Here is a 19,543-nt window from a genome sequence, read left to right as displayed (position 1 = left end):
TAAATTGTACATATATATCATCATCTTATTCACTATCAAAATAAGCAGTGCCATCTACAAAATAAAGTGCTAGCCCGTGCCTTAGTCTGGTTTTGGGGTTGTTGGTTACTTTTTTTCTTTTAATAGGACAAGAAGTCCACCAACAAAAAGACAAATTTTGTTACATGTACATGCTGGATGGCTCATGGAATCCACAAGAGCACTGCAAAGAGGCAGAGCAGCAACACAACCTGGGCACAGTCTGACTTTCAGCCAAGGCCGCCTACCTATTGTGTTAAACATTTAGTGATAAAGTATTGCATAACGTAATTCCCTGTTTTACTTAACTGTAAGTACTTCGACATTTGAGAGAGACGCCTGCTGCCATTGCAAAACTGTTGTGAAGAAAAAGCTCAACCTTAATGATGCTTTAGAAATCAGATCAGCATTTGAATCAGGTTTACATCAAGGCCTGCTCAACTCTTACCCAGGTAAACTCTCAGGGAGAGCGCATGTTGGTAATTTCTCAGTCTTCAGTCACGCGAAGACCGTTTAGATGGATTGAGGATCTTGTGATGACAGGTTACAAAAAGCAGACAGGTTTCGGCTGAAATTCTACACTGCAATCGAGATCAGATCTAGAATTTAATCTCTCCCTTTTACACAGAGAGGAAGTTGAATCCAGCTCTGAACTATGATGCCAGATTTTCTGCTTAAACCACCGTTACGCAGACACAAGGCAGAGAAGACAGCAGCTCTTGTGCTCAGTGATGACTACTGTCTAAGGCTGACCTAGCAGACCAAATGGAGAAAAAACCACCAGCCACTCAGAAAGCTTCATGATTTTGACCTAAAAAACCAAAACAACCAACCAAACTAACACTGGTGTCAGGATAACAGGTCAGCAAGAGCGGAAGAAACTGAGAAACTGTTTTCCTACAACAGCAGTTGCAGAAACCATGGGCAAATTAGCAGGTGAAAGGAAGTCTTGGCACCGAAAACATTTACTGGGGTCCCCAGTCCAGAGTATGCTGCTCTAGCATTTCAGAGGGTAGCTGCTGTCTCCACATCTTTTTGCACAGCCCACTAACCCCATGTTATCAGATCTCTTCCAAGTTTTGCCTCTTCACCTCAGTAAAAACTCTATTTGTCATTAGCCAACAGCAGATACCACTTCTTCAGTATTTATAATGCACACTTCATTACTGCATCTGAATGAAACAGGGCAACACTTCACACCATACCAGTTACACCAATTTGCACTACCACAGTGCACATCTATAACATTAGACACATCCTTACAATGTCACGCACCTTTCACACCTATTTGAGTATTAACACAAATGCACAAATGGCTTTCTCGCTAAATTTTGACAAGAAAGTGTCACTTCAGGATTCTGTGGTGATTTCCTTCACAGGGTAGTTAAGAAACCAGAAAACAAAACACAACAGTAACACAGCCTGTCTCTAAACTAATTACGAGACAATAATCTCTGACAAGAAATAAACTGGTTTTACTGCGTGTATACACATATATTTGGTGTCCTGGTGACCCAGGACACACATACATACACAGATCCTGGATCTGTTTCCATCTCCAGACTGTCTCCAGACAGTAATTGACCAGCTACCTCTACCAAATGGTATTTAAGCTGCCTTCCATCTCCAGTTGGCACAGAAAAAGCTCACATTTCTGTCATATGGTAGATATGATGCCCTAACTAACATGACAATAAAGCAGACTGCAGTGGGAAAACAATTTGGCAGCCTTGATTCATCTATTATTCAAATTTAATGATTAATTAAATCCCTATCAACACTCTTACCTGAAAAAAGAAAACTTACTCTGCTTCATAATTATTCCTCCTTGAACCATCTCTTCACTAGGTCAACTTTAGGAAAAGGACACGCTGCAGAAACTTTCTTCTAGAAATTCAAACTCCAGTAACACACAGTGTTTTATTAATGAAAATATTCCATCTTTAACAAAGTATCCAGAATCTAAAAGAACAGCCCAAGACTATGAGAGTCTTGGTTTATAATTAAAAACAGAAATGCTGAAAAAGGCTGCACTGAAATTAACAAATTGAATTCAGGTACGATATCGATCAAGCGCACTCCAACGTAACACAACTGAAGGTTATGGTTTCTCTTTTTTCCCCTCTCAACAAAAAGCAGACGGCTGATAAGTCAGTATACCAAAGCCCTTCTATAAAACCTTTCACAATTAAAAGTTATGTTTACTGTTCCTAATGCCACCACACAGAAGGGCTTCCCCACATACAACTAAAACCCTTTCTCAGCAGATGTGTATCAATCACAGTAGCAGTTCAAAAGAAATAAACATCGCAGTACCAGTTTGATCCATCAACAGCAGGAATTTATGCTGCTTTACTTCAAAAAGAGTATGCTAACCTATCGTTATCTCCATATATACTTAAAATACTCACATACAAAACCAAACACAAACACACACACAAAAGCCACCACCCCAAAAACCTACTATGTTTAGATATCCAGCTATTTAATAAGTGAAGGCACTTACTGGGAGTTGGGAGACTCCTACCAACTTTAGTAAAGCTAGGGTTCACCTAAGAAGCTTACAGCTCCCAAGATGATAATGGAGTTTTTAATCGAATACATATGAAGTTCTTAAATACAGGGGGGGAACCCACGCTTTTCTCTTAAGTATGCATTTGAGAAAATTAAATACCCCTAAAAGACAGTATCTTTATAGAACAATTTAGTTGTACAACTTGGATATAACTCCTGATTTCAATAAATCACGTTGCATAAAACATATAACAGTACCTATTATTACCGGGCCATTAAAAAAAATCATCACAATTCTTTGGTCAAGTATCTTTTATCCCTTCTTGGAAAGTTCTGAAAAAAGCAAGCAGCGTTCAGAAACACATTAACTTCTCCAAGAAAGCTCTGCATCAAAGCTCTGCTTTTAAACTTTTATTTTTTTAAACAACAACAAAAAAAATCCTGCACTTAGGAAAGTTGCCACCATCTTACATTTCAGAATACAAAACTGAAAAAAATCCCTATTAAAAAAATGACAGGACTTCAGCTAAGTATTCAGCTACTTATTGCTGTAGTTGTAACTCAAGTCCATTTAAGCCCCTATGTTTTGGTCATTTGTAGCGAGAACATGTTTGGAACACTAGCAGCAATAGAAAACCCCTTTCAAACCCAGACATAGTTACACTGTTGAGTGAACATTAGCAGAAACCATAACCACTGGGACATAATAAAGCATCCTGTAAAAGTACAATTGAATTGGTAGCTAGAAAAACAGGGCTGATTTAAAGTGCTATTCCAAAGCCATATGTGGGCCTCTGTCAGTAAAGAAAAGTACTTTCCCCGCCACTAGATAAAGCCCCAGACCACGGCACTACTCCAAACATAACGAATACGGTCTTCGTCCTGCCTCAATGCCTCATCTCCCCTCCCTCCTCCAACAGGTAGCATACAGAAACTTGAAGCAATTGCTAATTCCAAATGTAGGTGATACTCACAAATATACTGTTGAACAAAGTTCGGACAGCAAACAGTACACCTGAGTTCAGTCGTACAAACTAACTTCTGTAAATAGCGTTAGACGAATATATTCATGTCTCTAATATGAATCTAGATGTATTTTCTTACAAAACGCATTAATAGAAATATCCAGGCAAATACATACCATACAATAGCAAAAGCTTTAAGCCCCATTTAATAAGATGACTTTCAGATTAAAAATAGAAGGCAATTAAGATTTACTCAAAATTACAATTAAGAAAAGCTTTCACAGTGCAATATTGAAACTGTCACAAAGTTAAGAAAATACTGATATTAAAGTACAATCACAATGTTAAAGTAGACAAAACTCCTATTCAAGGGCCTATCCTGTAAAACTAAAAGAAATGAACACAACATAGGGGACATCTCACGTCCCTGCTCTACATATCTTGTTTGCTAGTCTTCAGAGTCATAATTGTGTCTTTCTGACATCAGTAGAAGTCTTGTTAAAAGTAAGATGTTCATTCTTCTTCTTCGCAGACCAGATTTCAAAGCCCGATTACTTCTTGAAAATATGCTCTTCATCACTGCACAATTTCGAAGTAGTGCAATATTGCCATGATGTGCTGAGGCATGAACACGTAGCCTGTGTACAGTGCCATTCCAACGATGGAAACGAGCATGGAATCTGAATTACAGTTGAGGAAAAGAGCATTTGAAATAGAAAGTGCATTAGACATCACACAGCATTAAAATTTTCCTGGTAACTATCTTACAACACCACATGTTTAAATCAGATGGGGTCAACTGTATTTAGCAATTAAAGACTGGAAGAACCACCTGAACACCAAAAAAACAGAACACTGGTTTCAGCAATGACCTGAATTACAGAATGATGCCTTGCAAGTTATCCACTGCCTTATCAGGGACACGAGAGGACAGGCCAAAGTATGGGAAGCGTGATGGAAGAACAGAAAATGGGCACTGAGAATATACAGCTTCTTACATGCATCATCCTAGGTGCTAAGCAAGTCTTGCAAAAGCCAGCGCCATTCAGCCAAGCAGAAAAAAAGTCGACCATTGCAAAAAATAACCCAACAAACCAAATAAAAACCACAATAATAGGAGCAGCTGTACTGAGTAAGAGGTTTTATTTGTGCATGTCCTACTCATTTTTAAGCACACAGCATTAGAGACCGACCTCAGCTTCTTGGAACAGAATGACCTAATAAATTTAATTCATGATGCACAGAGCACATCTGGTGTGAAAGTTGTACTGTTAGCACAATGAAGTCAGGAAACCTCACATCCACTCCTAGCTGCCAGTGTCCTCCAGGCTCTAAGTCACTACATTATCTGGTTCATTTCTCCACCCACATGTTGTACTCAGACCCTTCCTCACGGGCAAGCACCTCAATTTATGTGCTGTTTGGAGGTATTTAGGAAAAAGAAACCGCATGAGAAGTGAAAAGTATGAGTAACATTGTGACATGCACCTAACTTATTTCACTCACAAAGCCTCAGCATTAGCATGGCTTCAAGTCATGTGCTTAAGTAAACAGACACTCATTAGAAGATCACACTGCAAAACAAGCTTCACATGAAGCTAAACAATTTTAAGATGACTACTTTGTTAGCTGAACGCCTAACAGGGTCCTCCTGTAAAATGCACATAGAGAAGTCAGATAACAGCTTATAACGTGTACGTACAACTGGACCTTTGTCCAGCTTTAGGGTTCCTGAAGCTTTATCTACAGAAATTATGGCATCAGATTACTGAAAGATTATGCCATTCAAAGTTTAAGGTTACATAAATTCAAAAGTACTTGAAATTAACAATAACCTGTTGATTTCATCCAACTACCTGCATTCAGTAAACTTAAGACAGGAACACTATAAAAAGCACTGGAGATTAACAAGCATGATAACACTGGACAGCAGTACTCGGTTTCCATAGGTGAAACCAGAGGAGCTCCACATCTTTGAGAAATCAAGTCACCACAGCACACATGCAACATGCTCTGTGACCGACTTCCCTGTGGCACAGCAGAGGTATTAGTTGTGCTTATTAGAGCATACTAACTGCTTGGTGTGTTTTTAGTCCCAGAAGATTATACAATACGAGATGCTAAAATGAAGGTCAACTCATAAATCCCTGTTTCCGTATCAGTGCTCCTGATTCTGGAGCATGAGCAGCAATGAGGCACACAGCAACAGAGCCACACACCATTAGTTCCCAAGGCCACTGCATCCGCGCTGCACTCGTACAGATCTAGCCCTCCAACAGCGAAAGCATCCAGTGTGAGAACACAAAACTGCTTTGCTGACCTGGGATGGCAAGCGATACTTGTGCCACTCACGTTTGTAAGCTCAGTGGCAACTACTTCACTGCAACACGAGCGTTTTATAACAGTAAACATGCACACACACTTCAATTTACCTAAATACTTTGCACAAGTTAAAATGCTCCATGGCTAACACAGAGAAAAAACAACAACAAAAAACAAACTCATTACTAATATAACTGCAGGGAAAGCAAAGATGCAGCTTCCTCGGTGACAAAGACACAGAAGAAAGAGAGGAAGATGTGGTAGCAAGGAACACTTACTTGAAGGTAAAATCCCCCACCCAAACAATCATGCACAGTCAGTCTATAAATACTAGAAAAGAGAGTAAGTTATCTGCACTTCTACTGACTTTACACAGTAAAAAAACCCCTAAATCACACAGCTGTAACTTGAGCAACCACATTTATATAATAAATGCAAGCTCCTTCACAAAACCGTCCAGTATCTCACTAAAAACAGCTTTTCACTACTACTTATACCCTTATCTTGGTTGATGTTTTGGTTAATTACTCTCTTTGCCTTTCAACATTAATTGGAGATGGCTCGGGGTCATCCATATCAGACATCATTTTAAGTCAAGATCAAAACAACCACATTTAAAACAAAAATACTTGCGATGCCTTAACAACAGCCGGGAGAATATACTGTCTGTCTGAAAGGGGTGGGTAAAGAAGCCAACCTGTAAGCAGTCTTTAAACACATGCCTTCATGTAAGCATCTATCAAGTTCTTCCACTCCAAAAGAGCCAAGCAAACTTACCAGTTGGACGATTAAATACTCATCTAACACAAGCCATGTGACAAAGCGCCATAAGCTTAAACATAAGCTTACAAGGTTTTGCAGCGTGCATGTTTACTTTCCAACAAGCAAAAATACCAAAGGATTAATAAAAGACACCAGTGCTTAACGGAAAGCTTGAGATTTCAGTACAAAAGCCGCGAGAAAGCGCTACCATAACCCTAGAGAAGGAAAATTAAAGAAGTAACTTCGAGATATAAACCTGTGCTCGGCGACAGGATGAGCAGCACCAGCGGGATGATCACTCCCCAACGTTAGCTTGCGGCCGGGAGCAGCGCTGCCTACTAGGAGGGGGCAAGCGCCGGTGCCGGGCGGAGGCTGCCGCTCCTCTGCGGGCGCCCCAGGCCAGCTGCCCCAGGCACGGCCCCGCTTCCCGGCCGGGCCCCGCTCCGCTCCGCTCCCCTCCCGCCGAGCCGCGAGCCCCAGCCCCGGAGAGCCCCGCCAGCGGCCAGCCGCCCTCAGCGCGGCCACGGCCCTGCCGCTTCCCCGGCACCGCACCCGCCGCACCGGCCGGTGGCCTCGAGGGGAGGGGAAGGGAAGAAAGGAGAGGGCAGCCGCCGGCGTGCCGGCGAAAGGATACTGAAGACGGTGCGCTCCCAGGGCTCCAGCATGTACAGCGCGGTGATCAGCAGGTACTGGTAATACAGCCACGACATCTGCTTCCACGCCGAAGCCAGCGCCATGGCGCGCCTCTCCCCGCCCGCCAGCGGCCGTGCGGCGGGCCCTAGGCCGAGCGGAGACGGGGCGGGGGCAGCCCGAGACCCGCCCCCCGAAATGGAGGCGCGGCGGCAGCGGTCTCGTCCGCCCTGCGCCGGACCGCGGCACTGCGGGGAGCCGGGAGAGCGGGCCTCGCTCGGCGACATGGCTGCCGTGGAGCCCGAGCGGAGGCGAGGCGGTGCTGCAGCACTGTCCTCGTCCTGGGTAATCTAAACTGATGGCCTGGGAAGCACCGAAAGGAAAGCACAAGGAAAGCAAGCTGAAAATTCATTGGGCAAAACCCACCCAAAACCATGGCTGAGATAAATGAGACCTTCACCTCGTCCCTTATGAGCAGGAACAATAAGGATGCCACAGATCAGCTGTTGGCTGTAACTGTCGCTAACTTGGCGCTTCCCTAGGGCACCTGCGCCAGAGAGCAGAGGGTGTGGGATGCCCTGCCCTGGATGCTGATCAGCCTGGTACGGAGAAATTCCCAGAGCCTGCCCTGGGACTGCGTGATTAGAGAGCCTGTTGGCAGCCTCTGGCCGCACTCTAGTTTGGAAGGCAGGAGATGGAAGCCCGATGGAAAGTGGTATACGCAACCTTCAGGCTCCATGACTAAGCACAGCAGAAGGCAGCAGGACTGGTCGCCATGAAGGCCCTCATGTGCCAGACATGCACACCGCAGATTAGAAACTGGTATCGATACTCACCCCGCATAGTAAATGTTTCTGATTATGTCACTGTGCAGCCTGATTCTGTTCTTGCAGACACCCCACCCCTACCTTCAGCTGCCCCATTAGTACAATGAGTAACAAGGAAAGAGGCACAGGCATTACATACACAGCTGCAAAATACAGCCACGGTACCAGCAGATAACCGAAAAAGTATTTTGTGTGGCAGAATCCAAAAAGGGATTTAATTCAACCAGAAGACATTTAGACACACTTTACCTATTCAGACTCACTTCAGCACAAGAAGAAAGGACAGCATTCACACAATTAATACCCTGCAGACACTGCCTACAGGAGCCATTGTCCCTATCCAAGACTGCTGCTGCTTGTTGCAATTGCTGCTGGAGAAGTCTTGTGTTAGTGTTGCTGTTGAAAATACAATCATGAAAGCCTCCTTTCTGTATAAACAAGTACAAAGTTCAAGGACAGGTGGGGTATTCAGCACAACTATAACACTACTCCCATTCAAAGCTGCAAGAACATTATCCACATGGGTGGGGCAAACAGGTCCCAGTCCTGCCTGCTCCCGTGCTTCCTAAGTAGAAGCTCTGCAATTCAAGCAGTAAGCAAGAAGCAACAGCAAGAAAGGGATGAGAGGAAAGGCAGTATCCAGATGCATGCCAGCTTCAAAATCTACCCTAACCCACCAGGCCCCTTATGTCTTTTCAGTACAGCACATACTCACAAGACAAGTTTATTTGCTAGTTAGCCCCTTAAGAAGACAGTATTCCTCTGTATAGTTTCCCCTCCTTTGCCAGCTCCATTCTACCCCTGCTTAGGGACTGCCATCACATACAGCTCTTCCTGCTGCACCCACATCGACATTTGAGCCCTTGAACTACATACATTCCCACATGCTCACATTTCCAGTAGCTCAGTGCAAAGACCCTTAACCTGGAGCTACAACAGAGCCTTCACACTTCACCAGGAATGGGAAGACAGCTACCCAGAGGACAGCATGCCCTGCAGCAGAAACTTAACCTACATTTGACAAAGAAGAGAACTGTCCAGGTGGCTGCTGAACACTCGGATAAAAGGTAACCAGTGAGTCACAAGATTTTATTATCATCCCAGGCACAGAGGAAGTATGTTCTTCAGGCTCCTACCTCCCAAGTTTAAATATTTCTGACAATTCCTCGAAGCACACGTAACAAATTCTTCCTAGTACTATTAAAAGCATAAAGATGAGATTTTTTTTTCAGACAGAGCCCTGCTCAGAGTGTTAAAACAGTATCAACCTATAAAGAGGAAACACTGCTTACTAATAAAAAACCCAAGAGTTTACCTCTTGGGAGCGTGCTCAGAGGAAAAGAGGGACATTGTTAACGCTGCACTGGCATCAAAGACTAAGCATGGTATCTAAATATCAAGTAGCAAAAGCTCTTTATGCTTCCCTAAAGCTGTAAACATACTAAAGAAACAGAAAAAGCATATGAACTAGCTCTATGATCACAGATCTGACCATAAATTTCTTCTTAAAATGTGTCACTGTAAGGAAAAAGGACACGAGAAAGAAAAGTCCAGTATTTTCTCCATATACATATACATATACATGTTTAACGCTCTTAACTGCATTACTAAGCATTAATACTTGATTTAAATTATCCATGCCAGCAAACTCAATATAAGCTAATCTTCCACTCTGTATAAATGAAAGTTTCCATTTTTGAGATCTTAATAGGCCAAAAATCCAAATACGACAATTCCTTCTTTATCAAACCTACCTGTGCGCAGATCTACCAGGAATATCCAGTGTAAAGAAGCCGAATACCCAGAAAGTTGTTCTCCATGTGCCACAGAAATGACCAATATAGAGAGAACCAGTTATTATACAGTATTTATTCTAAGCAGCAGTTATAACATATATTGAGTTAATGAATAGTATATATACAGGGAATGATCATAATATACAGAACTTACATTGTATTTACAAAATTTTAAATCCCCAACGATGCAACCGCCTGACAGAGTGGAATAATATTGCTTTCAAATGCACGTTGTGAACTATATTCCCTTCGTTAACTTTGCACAAAGTTTAGTTGTTCTCCAATGAAAATGTACACTTAGAAGATTGTATTTAAAAAAGGCTAACATGCCTGCATTTCTAACACAGTCTTATATCAGTGAAGGGTTTTCCCCCCCCCGCTTTTGTACATTAGCAGTGGCTGGCTAGAACATTGAAGAAGTGAAAAACTTCATCTTTATCCATTACTGCCACTTCAGTTGAGCATTCAGTACACAGTACTGGATGATACACTTCCTCCTCTTCTTGATTTGACTGTAGAGAGGTAGTTTCTTTGCTGTGCTTCATTTTCTTATTTCTTTTCTTTGACTTCTTCCTATATTTCAGAATTTCCTCTTTATTAACAACGCAGTTCATCACAAACATGGCTCTGTATTGTGTTTTGTAAGACTCATGTCTATGGAGAAGGGGAGAAAATGTGAGTCATACTATTGGTAAAACTCTGCTTCCAAGAAATCTGTTATCGTCACTGGAAATGGGATTAAATACAGGAAGTACCATGTCAAAGAGCTGAACACTGAATAAACATGAAGTTTTATACACGAAAGTCACAACTATAAAAATCATTAAAAAAAAAAATGGAATTGCAGCCATCTGTCCCGTTTTTAAAGCATTTTAAAAAACACACTGGTTATTGCTGAAATAAACACCCCGGAGTACAATGGTTGACACAATTCAGAGTACCACAGAATTATGCATTGCTATGTGTAGCTGACAGTAGGCACAAGATCATGAAGGTGTGAGTGCAAATGACTCAACTACTGGCACCAATATCCTAAAATGTCTTGCAAGCCTGAGATTCCTTATTTATAAATAACAAGCATTGACACACCACACTTAAAATAGCATGTCTATAATGAAATATAAAATACAGTTTCAGCTGTCATCAGTGTAACAACTGTGTAACTGGAGTATGTAACAAAATTCAGGGCTGCAGTTCAATTCAATTCAACACCAGGTCCCTCAGGCTGCAGTTTTACAGCAGCCTAAGCCCACATAACAGGTGGCTGCAGAAATCCTGTCTCGATGTTGGCTAGCTTTACTGCTTGTATAAGGCTGGGTTGAGTTATTTCAGTTTATTAAACCCACAAAGGCCAGTCTGACACCAAAACCATATGGTTTCTGCCAGCTTAGCAAACTGAAATACTTAACTGTAGAACAGGGTCAAGCAGTACCTAAAGCCAGCACAGGGGAGAGAGAGAAACAGCACCCAGTACTTTGATGATTTTAGGCTTCTGTGAATTTCATCCTCAATCACCAAAAATACTCAGTAAATGAGAGGCATTTACTCCTCATCGCACATCTGTTTCTCATTTTCTCCCAGTGCAGGAGGCTCCTCCTTAGCACAGGTTCACAGTACTAACTAGTTTTGCAGTGCAGTCAGATACTGGAGAGCTGCAAAACACACTGAGGAATCTCACCTAAATGCTTACCAAGCATTTTTAAATATAACTGTACTCAAAACCACAACTGCTAAGACTCAAACCAAGCTAGACTACACTGTCTTGATTTTGCTTAGTCCTCCCCTAAACAAGGCACTTTTACACAAAAATAACCTGGAATAATTTCACACATCTAAATAGCAAGGCAACATACTAAAAAAATAAAATAAAAAAATCAGCCTCGACTGCCTGTTTAGTCTTCGTGATTTTTTTTTAAATAGTTTACATTCTCCACTAGGCTGAAGTTCTTCCCTGTTCTTCCTCATCTCCATGTTGCAGGTTAAACTGACGATCATCCTTACAAAATAGCATTCATCCCTAAATGTGATTCACATGTATGTGCCTTCTCTTTGTTAGTGCCACCTTGCAATACAGAATCGATAAAATCAATTTATCAAATTAAGTACCATAAAAATACTACCAGCCAAAAAAAAGACATTACAAAAAGACCCTTTGTTGTTCATTAATTACCTCTGGCAGTCCAGGCATAAGGTTGTCATGCAAGCAGGGCAATTCAAAACAGCATCACTATTTGGAACAGCTGTGGGTTTCTGCTGCTGCTGCTGCGGCACCCTTCTTTGATTACGGTACCTAGCATTTCGGGCAAGGAGGAAGCAGAGACAACAAATGATACCACATGCCCTTGCTGTCAGGCATATCAATTCAACTGTCAAGCCTTTTTTATGTTAAAATATGTCAATTAATAAATTAATACTCGTCTCCTTCTGGACACCTTTGTCAGTAACTCAAAGCACATGAATATATAAACCAGAGAAAAACTATACCAATATCTTTTCATTTATTTTGTAGGAAGGATTTCATTTGGTGAGACAAATATATCCAGAACAAGAATTTGTGCCTAATGACCCTCTCCTCCGACAAGGTGGGTCCCTCAAGTGCAGGGAACATATACTAATATTATCCTTTTCGTAAGATTTAAGCGGAGAATTTTACTTTTCCTGCAACAATCATTTTCTACTTCACCCTTCAAAACCCCTCAGTAAAGCAGCTTTGTGCTGTTCCTATTTTATCTGAACATTTTGTGGCTTGCTAAAAATCAAAGTTTTCCAGAACTAAAACCACAAGAATTAGCAGGAATAGAGATTAATTCAGCAGTCAAAGTACCTCACAACCTTTTCATCCAGTGCACAGTTGTTTAGATGAGATTTGTTGACAAAGCTGGCTTGCAGAACTAGGATGTCTCCAGCTTTAAAAAACTGCAACTTTTGGCATGGTGTAATTTTGAAGACTCGATTTCCATTGCATACACACAAAAATTTTACAGGCTTTTAAGTTTCACCTGCTGTAAATTCTAAATAAAAATATTTTCACTGAATGGACTTGACAGCATGAGCTTTTTCTCCATATTTACCATTTTCATTTACATTTTTCAGCTTATGTTAAGCATCCTACAATTCAAATACTTATTCTGGTCTCTTACCCCCTCCTCTGTGAGTCTACCCACTCTTGGTCTCTACTGTCTTCCTCTGGGTCATACAGCAGTTCATCATTGGAAAGAATCCGACGTTGCTGGTGTCTTCTGGTTTTCCGGATGTCCTGTGTAACTGGAAAGATTTGTGCAAGCGCATGTTACATCCATCAGACATATGACGATTCTCTACTTAAGTAATGATAATACCAGTTTTTAACTTTCCTTTTTTCATACTAGCAATAAATCTAAGGGTCTAGTTCATTCTCCTCATCCCAAAGCATTAACACACCTTACATACATTGGGATACGTACACACATCATAAAGTTGCAAGAACTACAGTGAGATGATACAGGCTAGTAATTCTCCCCAAAAGGCCACCTTCGGGAACAGCCCCTTAACGCCTCAAGAAGACTGTACATGATCTGAGAGTGCTACTGTAAAGATGTCCTCCTCTCTCCTCTCCTCAGTCATTTACCTATTTTATCTTCATCCTCTGAATCAGAATCGAAGTAAATGTCATCATAGTATTTTGAAGTGCCGGCAGGTCCAGCCTGTCCAGAACTGGAGGATGTACCTACGTGTGAAATTAGAGAAGTGGTAAGAACAATCCAACAAAAGGACAGCAAGTACACAGCCCAGAACCAACCTTCATTTTTAAGTTACTCTAGCTAGAAGTGCTCTGCTTTACCTGGTTATGTTAAGTAATAGCTCTCCCAGTTTACTCCCACATCCTGATCATCCACATTGCTTATGTCATTTCATTTACAGGTGCTCCCTCAGAGCAAAGCTGCTCACTCTGAGATGAACCTCAGGCAGAGCTCAAAGAAAAGTTTTTCCTGAGGTACACTCCTTCAGACATTGAGGACACCACATAAAATATGCCTGCCTTTGCCCTATATAACCGATGCAATCCCAGACACCCCACAGATCTTCAGTCATGAGGAAGAAATACAGCTGTGGCACATTGTTTCACAGACTTTTTTCCATTGATTAAAAGAGAAGGGCTTAGAGTTGCTAGGATCCTGGCCTGGGTGCCTTGCTTAAGTACTTAAAGTCAAGGGGGGATGAATCAGAATCTAAATGCTGTACAAACATTCTCCATAATTTTAAGTTCTAGATAACAGTCATCTTTCTAAAGCAGATGTGCAAACTTCTTCAGGCATTTTACGATGACTTAATATTATTTTGGCTAGAAAAGACAAGTGTAAAATAAATTATGTGAATGGATATTATATATTGCATTATCAGAGAATTTCTGGCTGCCCTATCCCTGGCAGCGTTCAAGGACAGGCTGGCTGGGGCTTTGAGCAACCTGGTCTAGTGGAAGGTGTCCTCGCCCACTGCAGGAGGCTGGAACTAGATGATCTTTAAGGTCCCTTTCATCCCAAACCATTCTATGAAACATTCAACTCACTGAAATGGCACCTGGTGAGTATCTTCTGCAGACACAATCAGCCATTTTAAGGCTTTTCTGTAGGCTTCAATACAGTACTTAGCTGTCACCACCTCCTCAACCCCACCCTTCAGCCACAAGAATAATACATTAACTTCACACCTTATGCAGGCACCACTTAACTGACAATTTCACGTGCAAGTGAATGTTAAGCGTGATTTACCCATTTCTGGCAATTGCCATTTGCCTTCCATAGTCCTCATGGTGGTGTTCAGTTCCGCTTCCATCTCCTTTTGGAACTCATCGTCACTGGAGGACTCGCTCTCCCCAGTCAGGCACTCCCGTATCAGCTTCCGCTTCTGGTCAGGAGTGCCGTGTAAGAGCACATCCACCTCATCCTCTGAGCTACGGATTTGGAAGGGTTGCACACCAAATTATTACAAACAGCTTACAACACTGAGTCGCACAGCGAACGAACACCTGAACTGCGTGGCCGCACTGGGAAGCACTCATGTGTTTATAGGAAATATATTATTAAAATATTCTATTACTGGTTTGGATGCAGAAGAGCTTCGGGCCGCGGCCTGCCAGGCTGCCTCCGAGGCTGCGCTCAGCGCGGCTCCGTGTCGGAGCAGGGAGCTCTTCACACACTGGCGGCCGCACGGTACCAGGGGTAAACACACCGGGTTCAGGGAAGGCAACCGCGCCAGGATCGCTGCGGCGATCGATGCTGCCGCGACCCACGGGCGGCCCCGCCGCGCCCGCGCCTGCCACCCCGCCGGGCCCGCGGCCGCTGCCCACACCCCGGCCTGGAGACGCCAGGCGACAGCGAGCAGCGAAGGGAAGCGGGGTCCGGCCCCCACCTGCTGAGCGCCCGCTCCTCGTCGCTGGGCTCCTCCACCAGGTACGGGTCGTCCTCCTCCCGCAGGCAGCTCATGGCGGCAACCGGCACCCGCCCCCCGCTGGAGCCAGGCCCGGCCCAGCCCCTTCCGGGGCCCCGGCCAGCTGCCGGCGGCCGACTTCCGGCCGCCCCGGCGTCGGCCCGGGGGTCAGCCGCGGCGGCTACCGGCCAGCCAGGCAGCCAGCGCGCCTGCTGCCGCGGTGGGTAGCGGCCGCCCGGCGCAGTGGGGCGCTTCCCTTTGTTCTGGAGCTGCACAGCCCTGGGCCGAGTTTGAAATACGTTTCTTCAGGTACAGAGGCGGGGCCTCAAGAGACACACCCGATACCAAGAGGCTTGAAAAAGATTTAATGAGCCAGTCACACCGAACAGCGAGGGCTAATCTAAAAACTGTTCCCACATCCTAATTAAAATATTTACAATTTTGTTAACTGTATGTACATTGCAATCTTTGTCCCTTATAGTCTATTTATAGATGAGTTCCTTAGGAATTATACCTGTTATATTTGGAAGATGAACAGCACAGTATTAGTGTAGTAGCAATTGCTGGAAAACGTTATATATAGCAGGTGAGTCGCTAATAGCTGTTGGGCACTGGTAATCAAAGTCTGAGGCTATGCGTACACAACTCGACGCACAAGGCAAACAGCATGTTCAGCTAAGAAGTGTCTCTGCCTCTGAAACTCTCCGATGTGCAAGGCAGCAGGGTAATAAGCATACTACACTGTGCAGTTCACCCTGTTCAGGAAAAAAAGCAACACAACCCCAAACCACACACGTCTATGCGGCAGTACAGGGAGTCTGTAATCACAGAGACATTGACTTACATGGATCTGCACCTCCAAACATCCCATTCACCCAAAATTCTGCTGCTCCATAGAAGGTCTACAAACCCACATGAAGCAGGAATCCCACTGTGAAGAGCAATTCATCAAGTAAAGCCTAATTTTACAACATCCTGAAATTACACAGCAGAACAGCACCTCTTGGAAAAGTTTCATGGTTCAGCTAAGAGAGACAAAGCAATACAACAGATAAAAAACCAGATTGATAGCTTTAAGTCCAGTTAGCAGATCCTTTCCAGGCACTCCTTTACTGGATACCTTCACTTCTGTTCCGAAGTGAAGCTCCTTACCTGTACCAAAGTGGGGCAGTATTACCTTTCATCGATATCTTGCCCATTTTCTGAACTCCTTTCTGCTACTTTATTTCCCCTTTCTGGAAAGAAACCCAAGAAGTTCTCTGAAAAGCCGAAGAAATTCTGCGAAAGAAATTACAGTCAGCCACCAAGCTCAAAACAATTTTAAGTACACTGGATAGGAAAGTCACAGACAAACAGATAAACCTGAGAATGCAAGTGAAAAATTACTGGGCGAGTAGTGTCAGACCAATCCAATACTTGCTCAATGGTTTTACAGGATGAATAGAGAAAAAGCTAATTAAATTAATCTGATTTACTAGAAAATATTAAGCTTACAGATGATACAATGTCTGCATAATTTTAGAAAAATCACTGATTTCATGGTTTATTTTACAACAATTGGATTAGTCTACAAGTTAAGGCAAACATACTAACGCATTTGCTTTTCTTTTTAAATCATAGTTATAAAGGTTACACAAAGTTTTCCAAAATTTCTAAGAAATGTTCACAATTGAAAAAAAGATTAAGTTTCTTGATATCAGTACATGGGAAAAAAAAAAACCCAAACAAACTAAGACAGTGTATACAATGCCATTATAGTAACAATATTCAAATATCTAATGGTAATATTTAGGCCATTTGAACAATGTGCTTCAAATGGTTAACTTCAGAAAGTACTTACAAAGGTAAATAAGATTGGCAGCCGTATCATAGTATTCATAATATGAACATAATTATATTGGCTATTTTCGCAAAAAATGAGCATTTGGTTTCTGAACAATGAAAGCATATAATGATTAAATAAACACGAATATGTATGTATAACAAGTATGCTGTTGCTTCATATAGTCTGGAGCTACTTTCAGGTGTTCATTTTAATTCTTTTGAAAGGAGGAGCTTGCTTTATATGCACTTTGTCAAATGTTTCTCCAGGGAACTGTAAATGCCTATTTAAAGTCATGAAAACAAAATCCAGAGGAGGGCAGCCCTTGTCAGTGGGAGGACGGAGCGTAGCTTATGTGTCACCATTTAACACTGCCAGGCAGCTCTGCAGCAGCTGTAAGTTACCCTGTAAAAATAAAGGAAAACATGACCACATTTCCCTACTTTTTTTACACTTGTGACAAAAGAAGATGGTTTTCAAATAGCAGTGACACCACTAAAGGAGAACTGACAGGCATCAAGCTTATGTAGAAATATTTGTGCAGGGAACTTTTATCTTAAAGAGTTTTGGAACATAGCAGCATTGTGCCTCGGAATTAAATGGAGCCAATTTGAGATTCAAAAATAAGCATTTCCATGTTTCTTCCTAAAGATCTAGTCTGATCACAAAAACTAGTGACTGCAGAACACTCTGAGCAATGGAGTTCAAAGTTACAAAATCTTCATGTTTTACATAGTATTGCCATTACTCTGTCACTTGAATATTATTCCCGAAGCAGAAGTCTTTATATGTTATACTGAATACTGAATTCACCAAGAAGCGTTAACCAGTGCACAGCACTCAGGATCTCCTCACTAGGAGAGGATCCATCTAAGCTCATAGCTCTGTTCCAGGACTCGTTTAAAGACAGACTGATCTATGTGCTCAGCCAGGTGATTTAGCCATCAAAGTTGAGTTCAGCCATTAGAGCCGGAGCTCTCAAAGAGATTATCACAACATTAACTAAGTTTTACGTCTAATGTCAAGTTCTGCCCCTTTTTTCAGACACCTGTAGATCAACTTTAAATCTTATTTAAATCATTCTGATTCTACCATAAAAACATACAGGCTGACTTTCAGATTTCTGAATGAATTTACAGAACTGACACGTAAAAAGATACCCTTGTCGATTAAGCGTATGTGATTGACAAGTAAGCCAGGATTTATTTTCCAGGAAAAGCAATCAGTTACACCCCACCCCTCCCCACCCCAAAACCAAATCAACCAAACAAAAAAACTCACCCCCCAAAAAAACCCCCACAAAAAACACCCCCCCACCACCCTCCCCCAACCAGGTATTCACATTGTTTCATGCATTCATTTATGCTTAGATCACTTTATCAAATAGCTGTAGCAGACTGGTTCCCAAATCTGAAAGCTCTGTGTAAGCAACAGTGTTGGGCTGTTGACAGTGTGAAGAGTAATTCCTATCAGGTTCAGATAAAATGCAGGAACAAAACAGTCTGAATGAACAGTACAGGTATGATAACAGCCCAGTTATGTACACAGGAGAAATGGCTTCCTTCTAAAAAGTCTTTGTATCCGAAACTTCAAACAGACAAAAGCATGTCATTAATCAGTAGCTGTGATTTGCAAGGCCTTGATAAACAGTCTACACAAGTACTAAAGAATTTGTCATTCATACTTTTTCAGTTGAAAGCATTCCAAATGACCTGTGGAAGTGAAGGACACTTGTCCCTCAGCCCGAAAGGTAAGAAATAGTAATTCAACTCCCCATTAAGGTTCCTATAATCCAGCTTAAGCAATTAACTAAATTAAAGGCTTCAAAGCAGAAGATTCCCAGTTGTGCCTACTGAATCCTTTTTGGTTTTATCCAGAAGACATCAGTTTCAGTTATGGCTTCAACAGCTTCTGCGAGATGAACAAGTTCAATGTATGTGAAATGCATGGGGACTTGGTGGCCCATCTTTGTTGTGTAGAGGATGCATAAATCTAAGGCCTCTGTTACTGAAGCTGATTATTGGCTGTAATGAATAAAAAGGAATACTTCAGTCTGAAGTCTTCAGTCTTCAAATGAAATACTTCAGTCTGACGTACACCTGTGGACTACGCACAAGTTACCTATAACAAAAGCATGACAGTGATCTTTCAGCCATCTCTTTATAGCTCAGCAGCAGCAGGAAGTATATTTGCAGTTCACAGGCCACTATGTAGCACCCTAAAGAAAAGATGGTACCAGGACATCCTTTACACATCAGTCATTTCTAGACTTAGCCAGCCAGTCTACTGAAATTTTCCAAACAGGCACATCATTCATTTTCATTAGATCAAATGTACAAAGTTCACAAGAACAACCTTCTTAAAATTCAAATAAATCAAGGAAAATAGAGGCTGTGAGCTATTACTCTTTCTGGCTGCAAAATCTGATATACTTGACTTACATCACATAGCTTGAGAAAGTCCTATAAATTCAGACTCAGA

At 42.2% G+C, this 19,543-nt stretch overlaps 3 protein-coding genes across 6 annotated transcripts in view; all 3 read right to left on the bottom strand.

Annotated features, from left to right (window-relative positions):
* Positions 1-2,928: 2,928 nt before the first annotated feature.
* Positions 2,929-7,401, bottom strand: SPTSSA (serine palmitoyltransferase small subunit A). Its single transcript, XM_065686317.1, has 2 exons — positions 7,216-7,401; positions 2,929-4,177 (listed from the first exon to the last, which is right to left on the bottom strand). Exons 1-2 carry the CDS (start codon positions 7,316-7,318, stop codon positions 4,074-4,076), a joined length of 207 nt encoding a protein of 68 aa, XP_065542389.1. The 5' UTR covers positions 7,319-7,401; the 3' UTR covers positions 2,929-4,073.
* A 2,491-nt stretch (positions 7,402-9,892) lies between these two features.
* EAPP (E2F associated phosphoprotein) lies at positions 9,893-15,366 on the bottom strand. Its single transcript, XM_065686313.1, has 6 exons — positions 15,223-15,366; positions 14,583-14,764; positions 13,442-13,540; positions 12,975-13,098; positions 12,005-12,124; positions 9,893-10,488 (listed from the first exon to the last, which is right to left on the bottom strand). Exons 1-6 carry the CDS (start codon positions 15,294-15,296, stop codon positions 10,224-10,226), a joined length of 864 nt encoding a protein of 287 aa, XP_065542385.1. The 5' UTR covers positions 15,297-15,366; the 3' UTR covers positions 9,893-10,223.
* Positions 15,367-15,588: 222 nt separating this feature from the next.
* The window catches only part of SNX6 (sorting nexin 6), a 28,976-nt gene continuing 25,021 nt past the window's right edge, over positions 15,589-19,543 (bottom strand). For 2 of the 4 annotated variants that reach the window (XR_010614069.1, XR_010614068.1), the window contains exons 14-15: positions 18,747-19,086; positions 15,589-17,467 (exon numbers count right to left, since the gene is read on the bottom strand). Coding sequence is in view for 2 of the 4 variants with exons in the window: in XM_065686311.1 (XP_065542383.1) it covers positions 17,414-17,467 (54 nt within the window). In the remaining 2 variants the exon portion in view is untranslated. The other 2 variants (XM_065686311.1, XM_065686312.1) reach the window with 2 other exon arrangements.

The sequence above is a fragment of the Lathamus discolor genome, chromosome 6, assembly GCF_037157495.1.
Source record: "Lathamus discolor isolate bLatDis1 chromosome 6, bLatDis1.hap1, whole genome shotgun sequence".
Taxonomy (NCBI): Eukaryota; Metazoa; Chordata; class Aves; order Psittaciformes; family Psittacidae; genus Lathamus; species Lathamus discolor.
This window is presented reverse-complemented; position numbering and strand designations above follow the sequence as displayed.

Bases quoted from the DNA above. Each gene is read 5' to 3' on its own strand.
- SPTSSA (XM_065686317.1), bottom strand. From the start codon at position 7,318: ATGGCGCTGGCTTCGGCGTGGAAGCAGATGTCGTGGCTGTATTACCAG. The intron at 4,178-7,215 runs GTATCCTTTCGC...ACTGTAATTCAG, and splicing joins CTGGGAGCGCACCGTCTTCA to ATTCCATGCTCGTTTCCATC.
- EAPP (XM_065686313.1), bottom strand. From the start codon at position 15,296: ATGAGCTGCCTGCGGGAGGAGGACGACCCGTACCTGGTGGAGGAGCCC. The intron at 12,125-12,974 runs GTAAGAGACCAG...CCGAAATGCTAG, and splicing joins GTAGACTCACAGAGGAGGGG to GTACCGTAATCAAAGAAGGG. The intron at 10,489-12,004 runs GTAATTAATGAA...CCTTCTCCATAG, and splicing joins TTATGCCTGGACTGCCAGAG to ACATGAGTCTTACAAAACAC.